General features: G+C 41.5%; 1 protein-coding gene across 3 annotated transcripts in view; it reads left to right on the top strand.

The window, feature by feature from the left end:
* Positions 1-14,841, top strand: part of USF3 (upstream transcription factor family member 3) — a 54,623-nt gene extending 39,782 nt beyond the window's left edge. For all 3 annotated transcript variants that reach the window (XM_027980027.3, XM_060417745.1, XM_060417743.1), the window contains exon 6: positions 2,277-14,841. In XM_027980027.3, coding sequence (XP_027835828.2) covers positions 2,277-8,707 — 6,431 coding nt within the window. In that variant the 3' untranslated portion in view covers positions 8,708-14,841. The remainder of the gene's footprint in view (positions 1-2,276) is intronic.
* Positions 14,842-19,510: the final 4,669 nt, after the last annotated feature.

Raw genomic sequence — 19,510 nt, 5'->3', positions numbered from 1 at the left:
CAAAAGGCCAAAGCATTCAGTTCATAATTGTGTGTACTGCATGTATTGTGTGACTCAGACTTCCTGATCATTTAATAGTATTAATTTTTAGAGGTGACTTTTTAAATGCTGTCAGATGAGTTCTGTGTTCCCACTCGCACTGAAGGGAAGGTTTCCTTTTGACAGCTGAAAAGAAATACACCCCAGGCAAATATAAAGCTCTGAGGGGTAGGGCACTTTGAGCCATGTTTCATTTATGTCTCTGAGAATAGCAGAGAGAGAATCTCCTCTGACAACTCAGTAGGTCACCTTAAAAGGAGAGAAACAAAGGCGGACTTTGTTGAGGTGGAGATGATGCAAACCAGTGATTATTGTAAGAAATGAGGAGGATACTGGAAAGCACATCTAGAAGGTCGGCGCTCTGAATTCTTGTTTACTTTTAAGTTAGATGACAGTTTACCCCACCCACCTCAGCCAGCTGTCTTTTATGGTCCAGGTCCTGTTTTATGCTGCTGTCGGGCAATTAGATACATAATCAATGTTTGGTAACCAATCAATGTTTGGCACCCACAAAAGGGATGATAAGGCTAGAGTAGTGTATACCTTTCTAGTGAGGGCTCCTCTGGTTTCATAGCCCAGTGTCTGAGGCCATTGAGTTACCTTAAGGAGAAGGGAAACTCAAGTGGCATGGGATTCAAGAGGAGCTGAATAGCCAGACCAGGAGCTGGAGGCCACCTGAGGCCCCTCAAGTCCTATTGTGTTGTCATTTCTGTCATCATCCTTTGTGTGTGTGTGTGCCTCTGCTCTCTCTTCTTTTCTCCTCCCAAAAGCTTCCTCCGAATACTCACTGTCCATGTGACAGTCTCGCGCCGTGACCACAGCAGTGGTCTTGGGAGTCAGGACCACCAGGGTTTGAGTCTTGGCTTCCTTTAGTCAGCACCAAGTCTCAGTCTCTCTATCTTAAAATGAGGATAATTGTAACATCTATCTGGTCAACTTTAAACAAATTATATGGTTATTCTGAACCTATTTTTTTACATCTAAAAGTAATGATGACAAAGGTAGTTCCCATCTCATGGTCGTTATGAGGATTAAAAGAGATAACAGGTAAAGCGCTTAGAGTAAAGCCCAGAACTTAGAAAATGCTTAATAAATGTTATCTGTTATCTCTTGTTGTTACTATTTTTGTTATTATTAAATGAGACGGTGAATGAAAAGTACCAGGCATATAGTAAGTATCCAGTAAGTAAGAACAGTCATCTTTATTATTTAGTCCATGATAACTGTCCTTTAATTTCTGATGTCTGTAGCACATTGGCATCTTTCTTCTGTGTCTCCTGTTTAAATACCTGAGAAAAGAAATCTGATAGTCTCAGCTCCTCCTTGTTGGAACAGAACTTTTTATTTCAGGCTACCATGTAGGGTATTGGTCTTGAGGATCAGCTGCCTTTGGCGGAGGGAGTGGTGAATGCCTACCACTATGACAAGGCAGGTGGAGCTATATAGGGTCACAGAGCATAAATACCAGCAGCCAAGCCTAACCCTTAGTAGGATCCATGAGTGAGGCTGTCTCTTTTAAAATGGTTTAGGGCATCACGGACATCTTCATTCCTCAGTAGAGTACATGGCCCTACCAAGGAAAATGCAAGTTTCACCATTGATGCTTTCTTATCGCCCTCCCACCTTACTTCTTACATGTTCTACTTGGTCTCTACTGTTTCAAAGCCATTTATAAAGGAGACTGTCCGGAGTTCCCTGGTTGCCTAGTGGTTAGGATTCTGAAGTTTCCTTGCCGTGACATGGGTTCAGTCCCTAGTCTGGGTACTGAGATTGCACAAACTGGGTGGCAGGTGTGGTCAGTTGGGGGAGGGGGGAAAAGACTGTTACCATCATAAGTAATGTTTGTTATTTTAACATTGAAATGCTACTATATTGATATTCAGTGTTATTCCCCTAGCATGTTTCCATGATAGCATTATGTCTTTCCTTGGTTCACCTTTTTAGCTGCCGTATTTTGAATCCGGTAATTTTGAGATTTCTACATTATGAATAATTTTTGACCTTTGAGTTGTTGATCTTTAAAGATATGTACCTTTAAAAGGATTGAGTAGAGGTTTGAGATACCATTCTAAAAAGAAGAAAGAACATATATTATAAAAGAGCTGAAGATTCTCAATTGAGGTATTCAGGCTGCTAAAATTGGAATTCAATAGCTCAGTATACAGCTCTTTCTTAAATTAATGTAAATACTGACATTTAGAGGTAATTAAAAAATTTTTTTCTTTTTGATATTATAGCTGAAGAAATTAAAAAGCTACGTAAACAACTGGAAGAAATTCAAAAAGAAAATGGCCGATATATTGAATTACTAAAAGCAAATGACATATGTTTATATGATGACCCCACAATCCACTGGAAAGGAAATCTTAAAAATTCAAAGGTCTCTGTTGTTATTCCCAGTGACCAGGTTCAAAAAAATATCATTGTTTATTCCAATGGGAGTCAGCCTGGTGGAAACAGCCAGGGAACAGCTGTTCAGGGGATAACCTTTAATGTTGGTCATAATTTACAAAAGCAAACTGCCAATGTGGTGCCAGTGCAGAGGACTTGCAATCTTGTGACTCCTGTGTCTATTTCTGGAGTTTACCCTTCTGAAAACAAGCCGTGGCATCAGACCACGGTTTCTGCATTGGCTGCCAACCAGCCTGTTCCTCTTTGTCTTCCTGCTGCTCTTTCTGCTCAAAACATTCTCGAGCTCTCCACCTCCGAAAGTGAGTCGAGTGTGCTTGGTCCCACCAGCAGCTCACTGATCGCTGTTCCTGTTGGGCCTGAACCACCCCAGCATCGTTCATCGCACACGTGTCTAAATGATCAAAATTCTTCTGAAAATAAGAAGGGGCAAGAAAGCCCCCAAGTATTGAAGAAAACAGTCCCTTGTGCCACAAGCATCTCCTCCAGCTGCTCAGCAACTGCCACTCAAGGACAGCCTGGAAGCGAGTCCTGCCTGAGCGCACAAGATCACAGAAGTGATCTTCAAACCACCCTGGTTGTTTCCATCACCACCACAGTCTGCTCCCAGCCTCCCAGACCTGTCGGTGATTCTTGTGTGGCAAGCAGTAGCAAGGGTGCAGACTCCGCAAGTGTTACCATGGTGGTGGCCCCGTCTGTCCCTGGAGGAGGGATGACCACCATGCCTGTAAGCACCCTTTCTGCAAACCCTATGGACAGTGGTTGGACTCTTTCTTGCTCTTTGCCTTCTTCAGCTGTCAGTGCTTCAGATTTGAAAAACATGAATAGCCTTACCCGAATTTCCTCAGCTGGAAACACACAGACAACGTGGACTACTTTGCAACTGGCGGGAAACACTATTCAGCCCTTAAGCCAGACACCGTCTTCTGCTGTGACCCCGGTATTAAATGAGTCTGGCACTAGCCCCACCACAGCCAACCACAGTAGATGTGTGGCTCCAGGCATCAGCTTGAATAATTCCTTTCCAGCAGAGGGGCAGCCAGTTGAGCAAGTAGTTGTAACCTTGCCTTCCTGTCCACCTTTACCTATGCAGCCACTGATCACCCAGCCACAAGTTAAGTCTCAGCCTCCAAAAAGTATCCTCCCATTGAATTCCGCCATGCAGGTGATTCAGATGGCTCAGCCAGTGGGGTCGGCTGTTAATGCATCTCCTGCTAATCAGAACGTTATCATTCTTCAACCACCCAGCACCACCCCATGCCCAGCAGTGATGAGGGCAGAGGTTCCCAACCAAACAGTAGGTCAGCAGATAGTCATCATCCAGGCAGCTAACCAGAATACTTTGCCACTTCTCTCTGCTCCGCCTCCTGGTTCTGTTCGACTCCCTGTCAATGGAGCCAGTGCTATCATAGGGTCTAACAATTCAGTGCAAAATGTTTCCACCCCGCAGACTTTTGGAGGAAAGCACCTTGTCCACATATTACCACGACCTACATCTTTATCAGCATCGAATTCCACACAAACTTTTTCTGTTACTGTATCCAGCCAACAGCAGCCTCAAACCATTTCTTTGAATGGACAGCTCTTTGCTTTGCAGCCTGTGATGTCTTCATCAGGAACTACAAATCAAACCCCTATGCAAATTATTCAGCCCACCACCAGCGAAGATCCAAATACCAATGTTGCCCTGAATACATTTGGCGCTTTGGCCAGCCTCAATCAAAGCATATCGCAGATGGCTGGGCAAAGCTGTGTACAGTTGTCTGTTAGCCAGCCAGTCCATCCTCAGACTGCTGGAAATAGTCAAATCACCCCAGCTAACTGTATTTCATTAACAACTGTAGCACCTCCCGTGACAACAGATAATTCAGCCACACCACCCAGTGCTTATAACCTAGTGACTACTCCCTCAGTGAACACTGTGGCTTGTTTGCCTAACACGAAGGCAAAAAGGTTGAATAAGAAGCCGGGTGTCAAGAAACACTTAGCCACTAACAAGTCAGCCTGCTCCCTGAATCTAGTCAGAGATGGGGGCAAGTCAGATGGCCCCAGCACTGAAGGTTCCGCAGAGCCATCCTGTAATGACGGACTTCTGGAAAGCCTCCCTGGTGTGTTACCATCTGCCATTGTGTCCCAGACAAATAGTGTAAGTATTTCTGGTTCACATTCTTTGAATGTTCTGAATTCTGAATCAGTGATGCCTGAGTCTGTACCCAAATCTAAGTCAGCCGAAGAGTCTAGCTCACCCTCTCAAGAATCTGTAACAAGTGAACAATTTACAATGGCCCCAGCAAAATCCAAAGATTTTCTCCCCATTTCGCAACGAGAGACATCTCAGGATAAGCCACCAAGTAGTTTGGCGTTGCCAGAGGCTGCCAAATCCTGCACGTCGGCCAGTGTGTTGATTTCCTCTGCGAATGATGCCCCCGTCTTGGCCTCTCAGGTTTCTCATCTGTCATCTGCCACGAGCACTACAAGTACTGACTGTGTTTCTGAGGTAGAAGTCATTGCCGACCCTTGCAGGGCTGAGCAAGAGTCATCAGATACAGTACAAACCGCAGGTCTCTTAAAGGAGCAAGGTTTAACTGCACTGCTGTCTGGTCTTGCTAAAGAAAAAGACCCTCAGAAATCATCTCTTTCAGTCCAGGTGGACCATCCTGACTTCTCTTCAGAAAATTCTAAAATAGTTGATTCAAATGTTGAGTTACATCCCAAACAGGAGCTGCTACTGATGAACAGTGATGATAGAGATCCAGGACAGCCTCATTCCTGCATCCCTGACCAGGAGGTTATTAATGGTTCTTTGCTCACCAGTAGGCAGGCTGACTCGCCCATGTCGACCAGCTCTGGCAGTAGTCGTAGTTTCTCGGTTGCATCTATGCTTCCTGAAACAGCCAGAGAGGATGTCACCAGCAGTGCAACGACTAATACGTGTGACAGCTGTACCTTTGTGGAGCAAACTGATATAGTTGCTCTTGCAGCACGAGCTATTTTTGACCAGGAGAACCTTGAGAAGGGAAGAGGTGGTACCCAGGTACCAGCTGATATACGGGAAGTTCCTTCAAAGCCTTCTGAAGCATCCTCTTTAGAGGGAGACCAGCCTTTCAAAACACAAATACCTAAAGAGAATGGTCCAGGACAGGTAGAAGCAACACCAAATGAATTTAATTCTCAGGACTCAATTGAAGCCACTGTGGATAGGCCCCTTGAAAAACCAAGTTGTTCTATAGGAATGAAAACATCAAATGCCTCTTTACAGGTTTCGACTTCCCAACCACCAAGCATCACCAGTTTAAGTGTGAATAATCTTATCCACCAGAGTACCCTCAGCCATCCTCTGGTCAGCTGCACTGGTTTATCCCAAACTTCAGGGCAAACAGCTGTTCCTACAACAGTGAATCTGACAGTTTCATCTGGCTCCTATGGCAGTCAGCCTCCTGGACCATCCCTGATGACCGAATACTCCCAAGAACAGCTAAATACTATGGCTGGTACCATACCAAACACACCGATTCCAGAGCCACTCTTAAAGCCAAGTCATGAAAGCCGTAAAGACTCTGCTAAGCGTGCTGTCCAGGATGACCTTTTACTGTCTTCAGCTAAACGTCAGAAGCATTGTCAGCCAGCCCCACTCCGGCTTGAAGGTCTGTCCCTGATGAGCCGAACTCCAGACAGCATTTCCGATCAAACTCAAATGATGGTTGGTCAGATCCCTCCCAACTCTTCAAACTCAGTTGTGCCTATTAGCAACCCAGCACACGGGGACGGCCTTACCCGATTATTTCCTCCTAGTAACAACTTTGTGGTCCCCGCGTTGAGGCAGACCGAGGTTCAGTGTAGTTCACAGGCTTCCATTGCTGAGCAGCAGCCAGCCCAGGCCGGCCAACATCTGCAGGCCCTGCAGCAGCATGTTCCAGCTCAAGGGGTACCTCACCTACATAGTAACCACCTCTACTTAAAGCAGCAGCAGCAAGCAGGGCAGTTGAGAGAGAGGCATCACTTGTATCAGCTGCAGCGTCACGTACCTCACGCAGAGAGCTCTGTCCACTCTCAGCCCCACAGCGTCCACCAACAGAGAGCCCTGCAACAGGAGGTTCAGATGCAAAAAAAGAGGAATCTTGTTCAGGGCACTCAGGCCTCTCAGCTGTCTTTACAACCCAAGCATCATGGAACTGACCAATCCCGACCTAAGAGCGGGCAGCCGCACCCACACCATCAGCAGATGCAGCAACAGGTGCAGCAACATTTTGGAACCTCCCAGGCAGAGAAGGGTTGTGAGAACCCTTCCACCAGCCGGAACCACCAGAACCATCTCAGTCAAGATATTCTGCACCAGCAGGAGGTGGGAAGCCGGCAGCAAGCTCCGGGGGTTTCTTCTGAACACGTATCTGGGCATAATCCAATGCAGAGGCTGTTGACATCAAGAGGCATAGAGCAGCAAATGGCATCCCAATCGAGTATTGTGACGAGACCTTCAGACATGACCTGTGCTCCACACAGGCCGGAGAGAAACAGAGTTTCAAGTTACTCTGCTGAGGCACTCATTGGAAAAACATCTTCTAATTCAGAGCAGAGAATGGGTATATCGATTCAGGGTTCCAGAGTTTCAGATCAGCTTGAAATGAGAAGCTACCTTGATGTTCCCAGAAATAAGAGTTTAGCCATTCATAACATGCAGGGTCGTGTGGACCATACTGCCTCAGATATCCGCCTTTCTGACTGTCAGACATTTAAACCAAGTGGAGCCAGTCAGCAGCCCCAGAATAATTTTGAAGTACAGTCTTCAAGAAATAATGAAATAGGTAACCCTGTATCATCCTTGAGGAGTATGCAGCCCCAAGCTTTTCGTATTGGTCAAAACCCTGGTCCACCACCAGTCGACCGCCAAAAGCGATTACCTTATCCACCAGCTCAGAGCATCCCAACAGGAAATGCTATCCCAACAAGGGACAGTGAAAATACATGTCACCAAAGTTTCATGCAGAGTTTACTTGCCCCTCACCTGGGCGATCAGGTCATTGGGAGTCAGAGATCCCTCTCAGAACATCAGAGGAATACACAGTGTGGTCCCTCCTCTGCAATTGAATATAACTGTCCCCCGAGCCATGAAAGTGTCCATATTAGAAGGGAGAGTGAGAGTCAGAGTAGGGAGAGCTGTGACATGTCCCTGGGCGCAATTAACACCCGGAACAGCACCTTGAATATTCCATTTTCAAGTTCTTCGTCTTCAGGAGATATTCAAGGTCGAAACACGAGTCCCAATGTTTCTGTACAGAAATCCAATCCCATGAGGATTACTGACAGTCATGGGGCCAAGGGCCACATGAACCCTCCAGTCACAACCAACATGCATGGGGTCGTAAGGCCAGCTTTGCCGCATCCGTCTGCGTCTCACGGAAATGCTGACCAAGGGCCCCCTGTACGTCAAACCAGTTCTTCAGTTCCCCAGCGATCAAGGCATCCATTGCAAGACAGCAGCGGTTCCAAAATTCGTCCACCTGAAAGGACTCGCTCTGGAAACCCAAGACATAGCAATGTCTTTGATCCAAGTCTTCCTCACCTTCCTCTGTCTACTGGCGGCAGTATGATTCTTGGACGCCAACAACCTGCTGCAGAAAAGAGAGGAAGTATTGTTCGTTTCATGCCAGATAGCCCACAAGTACCTAATGATAATTCAGTGCCTGACCAGCACACGCTATCACAAAATTTCGGTTTTCCTTTTATCCCTGAGGGTGGCATGAACCCGCCAATAAACGCTAATGCTTCTTTTATTCCACAGGTTACTCAGCCTAGTGCCACTCGAACCCCAGCCCTCATCCCTGTGGATCCCCAAAATACTCTCCCCTCCTTCTATCCTCCATACTCTCCTGCTCATCCCACGCTGTCCAATGATATTTCAATCCCATATTTTTCTAATCAAATGTTCTCAAATCCCAGCACAGAGAAGGTAAACAGTGGAAGTTTGAATAACCGATTTGGATCAATTCTGTCTCCTCCCCGACCTGTTGGCTTTGCTCAACCAAGTTTTCCTCTTCTCCCCGACATGCCCCCAATGCACATGACCAACTCTCACTTATCCAATTTTAATATGACATCTTTGTTTCCAGAAATAGCTACAGCTCTTCCTGACGGCTCAGCGATGTCCCCTTTGCTTACGATAGCAAACTCCTCTGCCTCAGACTCTTCCAAGCAGTCCTCCAACAGACCTGCCCACAACATAAGCCATATCTTAGGTCATGATTGCAGTTCAGCTGTTTAAATACCAACTGACTAAACATAAGTGTAACGAGTGAGATTACAAATATATTTGTGTGTGTGTTCACACATACATGCACAGGAAGAGAGAGATTGTGTGAGTGTATCTCCTTGTGTTTGTCTAATCAGTTGCCAGTTATCTTCTGAATGTAAGGAAGCCATGTCAGAGATGAGGCACATACTAGGTTGTCAAAAAAAAACTTATCTTTCATTTTTAACTGCATGGTGTGTGCTTTAAATTTCCCAAGCAGACTTAACATTTTCAGGTTTGATTTGTAATCTGACATTCTCTAGATACTAATCAACTGGAAGTTGGGGGAAGTCATCTTGGCGTCATCGCCTAGATTTTAAATTTGATTGTTGACAGTTGGTAAAATAGGTAGTTGAGATAGTTGAGTTGCTCTCCAACAATACAGACATTTTGATAGAACACAGTGGCTCGTAACCAAATGCTGGCCAAGTGTATTCTGGAACAGTCTCTTACCCATGGCAGGTGTTGAATTAATGTAGAATGAATGTCCATGATTCAAGTCAAGCAGTTAGCAAATAGGTGAGTTATTGAATCAGCCTTTATCCCCAAGGTTTGGTTTAGGTAGATGCTTCTTCCTTAATTGTAACAATTCATAAATTATCTGAATTCCATGTCTTGTTTTCCAAATTAGGGAACCGTCAGTTCAGTTCAGTCGCTCAGTCGCTCAGTCATGTCTGACTCTTTGTGACCCCATGAACCGCAGCACACCAGGCCTCCCTGGCCATCACCAACTCCCGGAGTTTACCCAAACTCATGTCCATTGAGTCAGTGATGCCATCCAACCATCTCATCTGTAGTCCCCTTCTCCTCCTGACCTCAATCTTTCCCAGCATCAGGGTCTTTTCAAATGAGTCAGCTCTTTGCATCAGGTGGCCAAAGTATTGGAGTTTCAGCTTCAACATCAGTCCTTCCAATGAACACTCAGGACTGATTTATTTCAGGATGGACTGGTTGGATCTCCTTGCAGTCCAAGGGACCCTCAAGAGTCTTCTCCAACAGCATGGTTCAAAAGCATCAATTCTTCAGCGCTCAGCTTTCTTTGTAGTCCAACTCTCACATCCATACATGACTACTGGAAAAACCATAACCTTGACTAGATGGACCTTTGTTGACAAAGTAATGTCTCTGCTTTTCAGTATGCTATCTAGATGGGTCATAACTTTCCTTCCAAGAAGTAAGCATCTTTTAATTTCATGGCTGCAATCACCATCTCCAGTGATATTATCCTTTAATGTGCCAAGGTCCTGTAAAGCAAAGGTCTTCCTTAAACAAGTAGCCTTAAAAGTGGAAAGCTAAACAGCAGAGTACATAGATATTTTCCATTTTGTCCTTGCATTTTGCATCAGGCCATAAGGATGATAGCCAGTTGTATTGGGAGATTTTGCATGTGTTCAGTTAAGGATTGTTTCATTCATTGAGTTTTGTTGTAGAATTCTCTCTTTGTTCCATTTATTTGATCCTGAAATAGGTTCTTTGACATTTGTTTAATCATCAGGGACTGATCACTTAATAGTGTGTTTGGAATCTACAGTTATTTGAGCCTTACTTTCCAAATATTTCTGAACAGAGTCTTAAGTTCTGTCAGTATTTTCACTTACAGTGAGAAGATGAATTTGTTCATTGCTTTTCCTGATGGTAGATGTGAAATGGTGCTTCAAAAAATTGTCCTTATATAAGTTCACGTGTGTGAGTGTGTGTGTACCTGGACATAGATTTTAAGGTATAAACTAGCTCTTTCAAAATAGGCCTGCCATCTGAAAATAGGAAATTGGCACCTGAGACCTGCTGAAGAGTAGAACTTGATAATAGAGTTTTTTTTTTAAGCCCCACTGAAGTTAATAATGAATTTTGAATTTTAAAGATATATTTCAAAATTCATGTATTGCATTTTGAAAATTTTATTAAAAGTTAAGAAAACAATTGATGTGTACTCATGTTTCAAGCCCATTGCTTCTTGTTATATTTTGCCAAAAATGGAATGGAGTGAGAGATGTAAACTGTTCTGTCTGCTCTGTTAACAAAGTTAACCCACGGACTGGTGTTTTGGTTTTATTCTCATTAAAAAAACAAAAAGCCTCCTAAGGCTTGGTTGGAGAAAGAAATGGCAACCCACTCCAGTATTCTTGCCTGGGAAATCCCATGGACAGAGGCGCCTAACAGGCTACAGTCCATGGGATCACAAAGAGTCAGACAGGCCTAAGCGACTGAACACACACAGAAGGCTTGGTTAGAGCAGATTAACTCTAGCAAATACCTCTACTATAGCAAAAGGGTCTCAGCAAAAGGGTCATCTGTGTCTCTTTAGCTGTTCTCACCAAACTCCCCTGCTGCTGGCGGAGGCAGCCTCCTCGGCGCAAAAAATATACTGAAAACAAAGAAAATGTCTGTATTTTCTTCCTTCAGAATGGTCATGGGGAGAAATAGGAGAGCTTCATGAATAAGTTACTTAAGTGAACAGTTAAAACATTTAATTGAGAAAAATATGACATTTATAACTTAACTGAGTTTTAAGCTTTAACATTCAAGTTTTTCCTTGTACTTGAAAGGTCTAATCTGCCAGTTTCAAGAATTGTTCTTAGAGTGTTCGACTATTCATCCTCTCTCTCTTCTTTCCTGCCTTCTCTTTCTCTTCCCCCTGCGTGCACGCACACACAAACAGTGGCTGTTGAGTTCTGAAAAACTGGGGACTGTTAGGTAAAATCAGAACTAAGGTAACAGGCCAAGGAGAAGCTGAATTTGAACATTCAGTGGAAAGGCCTCAAGCCTGGTACTTGCAGATATTTCTCTGTTGTCTTGATTGTATTTTTCTGCTCAGCTCTCTTCAGAGATAATATTTACATTCCTCAGAACTTTCATTCCAAGCGTACAACACTGATTCCAAATGAGTCTCTACCCCTAAGAAAGGCTCATTGACCATCTGAGGAAAGATGTGACCATCTGCAAATAATTTGGCCCCTGCTTCCATATAGCTCTAATTGTCTTACAGACATATGCATATGTATGTGTTTATATACAAACTCAATTCTGAAAATGTTCAGAGCACAGTAATCTTACTTGATTTATAAGCATGATTATATGAGATTTACCAGCAGTATTAAGTATTTGATAATTAGAGCTACATGATTTGGGCAAGGAAATTTATTATTTAATATATAACAATCTCTGGATTTTTTTTTGGCAAACAAATGGCAGAACATAGTTTTGGTTATAGTAAATGTTATTCATGGCTTGCTAATATATGTCTACAGAATGTAAAGTCATTTCTGCAGATAAATTTGTAATTTCTAGAAATATAAAAACATGTATGACACATAAGTGAATCATTGATTAATTTCTCTCATAGTGTTATTGATCACCTGGAATCAATTTCAGAAAGATGTTGATTCCTCTAAACATTTAACAACAACTTCTGATAGGGTAAAAAATTTCGTATTTCTTATCATGCAAAAATTTCTAATGTGTCAATCATGGATAAAAGATGTCATTTCCTTTTTTGGTACATAAAAGTTGTTTGGGGATATTTTATACTATTCCAGGAAGTTTGTTTTTTTTTTTAATGTTAAGACCTTTGGGTTGTTCCAGCAATGGTACCCTTTTTCTAAGTAGAGAGTGCGCATTCCAGAGTGATCGTGCAGTAAAGAGTGTGCATTCCAGAGTGATCATGCTTTATAAAATTTAATGTGTCAGAACTGTGGAAAGAGAAGAATGAGGAGGGAATCTTCTTTTTCAGTGATTTTCAGTCACATTTCAGGGTGAACTGCAATGAGGATTGACTTTTTAAAATTAGCCTTCTTAATATACAAATTATTTAAATATTTTAAAGATAATTTATTTGCCCTGCTCTTGCCTTCTAACATTAGCCATTTCATGGAGAGGCTGATATTTACACTCCAAATAAGTGTGGAAATGCGTTTTAATGGGAGTGATGCTTTTAGAACTTGAGAGAAGGTTAGGACTCTTCTTAGCTGTGTCCTTCCTTTGATGCAGTGTACCCAGGCTCTTATTTTCTTCTGTCTGCTCCATGTCAAACAAGTGGCAGGGAGCCCACTCGTTTCTTAGCAGAATGGTTACTCCTCTGCCTTGAAACGTTTATTGGGCCCAGCATCATTGGATCAGTGCATAATAGCGGCTCATACTCCCAAATCAATGATTCCCCTAGCTTTGGGAATCACTGTATTCTATTAAGGGGCAAAGAGAATTCCTCAAAACAAAAGTAATTCAAGACTGATTGAAAATATTTTATGTGCCATATAATTTTGTTCCTTGTTTTGGAGAGCTTGTTTTTTTCCCCCATGGAGGAGTAAAGAAAGGGCAAAGGTGGTACCAAAATCAGATGGCTTTGGGTTGATATCCTTAGGAACCTAGCAGTCATTGTCCTAATTCTGCTGTCTCCAAATCTGCCTTTGTTGATCACCTATGGCTGTGTACTTCCAGAGGGCAATAATAGCAAGTGATGATTTTTGATACACTTATGCAAATTAAAGGCCAGAAATTAGTTTCTTCTCTGATAACTTTTTGGCTGAATGAAACCATTTCTCCTTCCCCTGTGAGTTCAACAGAAAAGGGTCCTTTATAACTTAATCATATTCTCCTTGTAATCTACACTTCTGTGTGAGCCTAAGAGTGTTTCTACTAGAGTCTGTGGGGGTCATCAAGTTCAGATTGAGGTGTTCTGGAAAGAAGTGTTGAGGACCTTCTTAGACACAGAACTTCTAGCTGTGCCCACATGCCTCTACCCGGAAACTGCACTTTACCTGCAACTGTGCCTCTGGTCCTAGGACCAGCCATTGGGATGTACCGCTCACCCACTCCTGTTACGGCAAAGGACCAGCCTGGCACATGCTGTGTGATCAAACACCTAAATGACAAATACAGCTGACGTTTCTCACTGTTGCCTTACCATTCTCTGAGCCATCTTTAATGCTGATCTTATATAAAAAAAAAATTTACTAGTTAGATGCAAGACTCCTTTTAAACTCAGAGCTTGTATGTGGTGGCCATTCAATATTCTTATTTCTAGATTTGCACAAACCTTGTCAACTGTAGTCTTTTTCTGGTGCACGCATGTGTTCAGATGCTTCATAAACATGAGCCTACCCAGGTTGAAAATATTGGGGATAATATTGAAAGTGGTGTTATTTAGGATGATTGCATAATCTGTCACTAGGGATTTCATGAGACATAGAAGATAAGTCTTCATTTGTAATTTGACATTTAAAAAAATAATGAATTCTTTTTTCTCCCCCCTCAGTTGTTATGTACAGGTATACACCATACTATGTCATAGGAACTTAAAGTTTACTCCATGTCAATCCCCTCTTCACTTTTCTAGATCTCTATTCCCCCACCCCCCTAAGTCTTAAAATCATTTTTTTATCTGTGAGGTCATTGAGGCACTGGACTTGACTATATTGGTAACTTGTAGGGGGAATTGAACTGTTGATCTTCCAAAAGAAAGGGACCAGACAGTGTTGCTTAAAATGCTGCAGTTGTGTTACTGTGAAGAAAAGATTTGCTTCCACTTTCAACAGGAGATATATATATATATATATATATATATATATACACACACACACACAGACACACACACACACACATATATACACATATATATCCATTTCAGTAAAAGTGGGTGGAAAACTCTGAGAACATAGTTACCTTCACACATTATTTATAGATACACTGGGTGAGAAGCTTACTGTAGGGCAGTCACCAGAAAAAAACCTAACTGTAGTGCTTTCAGTATATGTAATATTTGTATCTATCCCCATGCCAGCAATGTCTGCTGTGCACTGTGTCCTTACTGTAAATCACCTGGTTTATAATTCTAATGGGAACTAATTTGTTTTGTAATGAATTCAGAGCAGATATGTATAATATGGCCAGGATTGTCCTACAGTTGTAAATAAGAATAGGTCCTGTTTATTTTGACATCTTTTTACAAATGCATTGTATTAGGGTGTGAATATTCTGAACCATGCTCTTGTTTAAAGTTTTGAAATTTTTATTGGTAAATGTAACATTTTAATGGTTGTAATAATTATTTGTATAGATATGAATATAGTATTTTATTTAAGAAAATAAACTTTGCATTTTTGCATTGTGAATTCTGTCTTTTCTGATCATTGCATGTACCGCTTCAAACCTGGTATTAAAATGATTTGTCTTGCATGCTGAAGTTTTGTATTCGAGTAATCTTGAAATTTTGCCAAAATTTCCGAAAATGATATCATGGCACATTGCCCATGAGGATTGTATTTCTGATCAAAGAATCAACCTCAAATCATAATTATGATCAGTGCTGTACTTTTGCAGTAAACTGTATACCTCTATACTTATTGTGAAAAGTAGGATTAGAATTTCAGGTCTGGAGAGAACTGAGAGATGATTCAATTTAAATTCTCCTCGTATATTTATAGTGTCGGAAACAAGCACAAAATCACTTTGGGACAAGAATTAGGCCTTTCATTACAACTACCCACATCAACTTGTCACATCTCACAAGCATGAAGTTTGAGGGGAAAAAACAGATCACTGAGGAACTTGCACAGTATAAAACTATTTACAGTTTAAGTGCCTATAAATCAAACAATTTGTTCTTCGGGGATAGCCTACAGATGTGGTAAAAATTATAAATTCAGGAAATGATAACCCTAAAGTTCAGGGTGATGAATCTTTCCTAGGAAAGGGGGGAGGGGGAGAGTGCTGAGAGTGGTACTTGTAAAGCATTGGTCGGGTTTATTGGATTGGAGAGCAGACACCCAGGTGTTCATCTCACACCTGACATGTTTGTCTTAGGAGTGAATAAAACAGCCTAATACTAAAACAGGTAAAATAAGGACCTTAGCGCACACTCATTCCCTCAGGTCCTCCGGAAAACTAGTGCTCACAGTTTTCCTGGTCGAGCTTTTTGCGAGTTCAGGTTAAAGCTCAGTATTCTGACTATCGAGGGTTTAGCATTCTTTCTGCTGTTGCCCACTGGCACTCATTTCAGGTTATAGATGAGTCACACGTTTTGATTATACAGGTAGCCCTAATAAGACATAAAGTGTACACAGCCCATAATAGTGCAACCACTAGGCATAAATTCGATCTCCCTAAAATGAATGTGCAGATTATAATAGCTATATACCGCAACATTTTGTTAGCTTTCCGATCTAGTTTGATGTTTGGAGGAAGATTAGTGACTTAAATTTCTTTAAAAGCTATCTAGGGGATTTTCACTTTTAGGTAAAATTTAATAGCAAGTGGCAGGTTCACAATCCCACTGCACCAACTAGAACAAAGAGATAAATTAGACAAATTATTTTTAAATGTATTGTTTATTGAAATCCAGTTGAATTACAATGTTGTGTTAATTACTGCCATGCGTCAAAGTGACTCAGTTATATTGTGTGTGTGTGTGTGTGTGTATGTATACATGTGTGTATATACATTCTTTTCCATATTTTTTCCATTATGGTTTATTACAGGATATTGAATATACAATAGGACACTGTTAGAAAAATTATGTTTTAAAAGATACTAAAACCCATCGATAAAGAGGACAAAATTCCTTTGACTAGATACATAGATCTGAACAGAACTCCAGAGAGAAAAAAAAGTCCTACTGTGAGATGAGATCTCCAGCCTCTCTTTTTTTCTCCTGGGGACATTGGATGAGTATGGGTTGAAAAGGTAGTGTGAAAGTTCCCACAGTTTTATGAACCTTAGGAGACAAATTCCTGCTTAATGAAGCCGTCTCACCATCTAGATGCTGAAAACCAGAAGAGAACTATATCTCACTGCATCTAACTACAGCTGCATCTGAGCTCTCACTCAGCTCAACTCTAACAGAAGAAAAGTGTGATTCCTTTGTAGTGAAAAATAACTTCGATCTCTGCAGTTCATTTATATACAATATGCAGGAAATATATACAGTGTCCAATACAAAAAATGTGACCAATAAGCCGAAGAAAAAGCAGATGCATGACAGAGAAAGTCAGAAAACCCAAAAGCTGATTTTTGGAAAAGATTAAAAAGCAAACAGAGCTCCTAGAAAGACTGATCGGGAGAAAAAAAAAGAAAATATAAATTACCAATAAAATGAATGGAAAAGGGGACTTCACAAAAGAGCATACAAAAATTAAAATCATAAAACATTATTTACAACTTTATGACAACATTACTGGCATCTTAGATGAAATGGACACAATTCTTGAGAAATACAATTTACCAAAATGAATGCAAGAAGAAAACAAAATTTTTAACACCTATACCCATTAGCCAAATTAAATCTGTAAGTAAAAAACCTTCCTACCATATATAATTCCATTTCTATGAAATGTCCAGAATAGGCAAATCTGAAGAAACAGAAAGTGGCTTTGTGGTTGCCCAGGGTTGGGGAGTTTGGGAGAAAATGGGACATGACTGCTAATGTCCATGCAGTTTTGTTGGGGGTGATGAAAATGTTCTAAAATTTTGGTGATGATTGCCCAACTCTGTGAATGCACTAAAAGCTGTTGAATCATACACTTTAAATGGGGGAATTCAGTGATGTGTGAATTACATCTTGACAGCTGTTTTGTTTTTTTGTTAAGGTATTCCCACAAAAACTCAAGCCCACCAGATTTTAGTGGGAAATTTCTCTAAATATTAAAGGAAGAATTAACATCAATCTACCCAAAATCATGAGAAAGAGGGATTCTTTCCAAAACTCTTTTAGGAAGTTAACATAACCAAATTGATACCAAGTCTGTCATAACATTATAATAAAAGAAAATTATAGCTCAATATCCCTAATAAACAGGTGTAAAAATTCTAAACAAAATGTCAAATTGAATCTACTGATATAAGAAAAGAATAGCGCATCATGACCAAATGAGGTTTATTTTTCAGGAGTGCAAAGTTGTTTTAACATTTTAAAGTCAATTTATACAGTTTGTTGTATTACTAGGATAAAAGAGATAAAATATGATAATTCGAACAGCTGATAAAATTCAGCATCCATTTATGTTGGTCAGTCTCAACATCTGCTTTGACCTTTACTTTTTCCTGTGAGAAATTAAGGAGATAGGAAATGGCAACCCACTCCAGTGTTCTTGCCTGAAGAACCCCAGGGACGACGGAGCCTGGTGGGCTGCCGTCTATGGGGTCGCACAGAGTCGGACACGACTGAAGCGACTTAGCAGCAGCAGCAGCAGCTAATTTCCTGCCTGCATAAGTTCAGAAGTCAGGTAGGTTGGTTACCTAATATAAATGTGCCACTTTATTTTTCAAGTAACCACATAAGCTACAGATTTGGGGGTGACACAAAAATCCAGTTTTTAACTAAGTGTGTGCTGTGTAGGTCCGGTCTGGGTGGTGTTTTCTTACATTGCTTTATCACAGGTTTGGAAAGAGACTGAAGCCTAATAGTAGTGGTGGAGAACTTACTGCTTCAGGGAACTTTCCTTCTGGGAACTCATTATTCAGTTTGGTTAAACCCCATTTAAAAAGTGCTGCTGACTGGCAAATGTGCAAATTCACATTATTATGTTTTGAAAGCCCAAGAGATAGCGTATAGTATGGGAGAAGAAAATTGGTTCGTATGACAGTGTTTCAAACCAAGTCATATTGCTTTTTGGATTTTTTTTTTGGGGGGGGGTGGTTTGGTCTTACTCCTTGACAAATTTAGAAACCTTTGTCCCCATTATCATTGTACCCCTAATTGAAGAATTATGATTTCCCACTTCAATGCAGTCTAATTCCACTGCCTTACTGTGGTGAAATGACACCATTCCCATCCTTAAAAAGCCACAAAATTAAAAGATGCTTGCTTCTTAGGAGAAAACCTATGACAAACCTAGACGACATATTAAAATGCAGAGAGATCACTCTGCTGACGAAGGTCCATATTGTTTTTCCAGTAGTCATGTACAGATTTGAGAGTTGGACCATAAAGAAGGCTGAATGCCGAGGAATTGATGCTTCCAAACAATGGTGCTGGAGAAGCCTCTTGAAAGTCCCTTGGACAGCAAGGAGATCAAACCAGTCAATCCTAAAGGAAATCAACCCTGAATGTTCATTGAAAAGACTGATGCTAAAGCTGAAACTGAAGCTCCCATATTTTGGCCACCTGATGTGAAGAGCCGACTCACTGGAAAAGATCCTGATGCTGGGAAAGATTGAAGGCAGGAGGAGAAGGGGACGACAGAGGATGAGATGGTTGGCTTTGCTGATTCAATGGACGTGAGTTTGAGCAAATTCCGGGAGACGGTGAAGGACAGGGAACCTTGGCACGCTGCAGTTCATGGGGTTGCAAAGAGTTGGACATGACTGACCGACTGAACACCACCACCACTCCCAGTCGCCAGGAGCAAAGACAGTTCAGCAGTCTTTGTTGATGGCAGTCGTAGATTCTGCCTGGACTACTGGACCAGCATAGATCAGTTTCAGAGGCAACTTTGAAAGACTTTTTGACTCTTGACAGTATTTAGAGTTTTTGAATGTGTTTTAGGAAGTTAAAAAGACCACTGTATTCTTGTGATTTCCCTTCACTCTTAATTTTGTTTCTGAACCAACAGGCTCCCAGTAGAGACCTGACAGCTTAGGCTACGTATATTTTAATTTAAAACGAAAATCTTTGGGTCTTCAGGGTTTTGCCAAATGTAGTCAGTGAATGTATAAGAAGGGCTTTGGTTCTTAACTGTACAAGCTTAGAAACTGAAGCAACAGTCCAGTTTAGGGAGCCCACATGATTCAAAGCCGTAGTTTTATTTTGGTTGGCCTTCCTAAAGCACAATGCGTTCAGTGTCA

This window comes from Ovis aries, chromosome 1 (assembly GCF_016772045.2).
Source record: "Ovis aries strain OAR_USU_Benz2616 breed Rambouillet chromosome 1, ARS-UI_Ramb_v3.0, whole genome shotgun sequence".
In the NCBI taxonomy this organism is placed as follows: Eukaryota; Metazoa; Chordata; class Mammalia; order Artiodactyla; family Bovidae; genus Ovis; species Ovis aries.
This window is presented reverse-complemented; position numbering and strand designations above follow the sequence as displayed.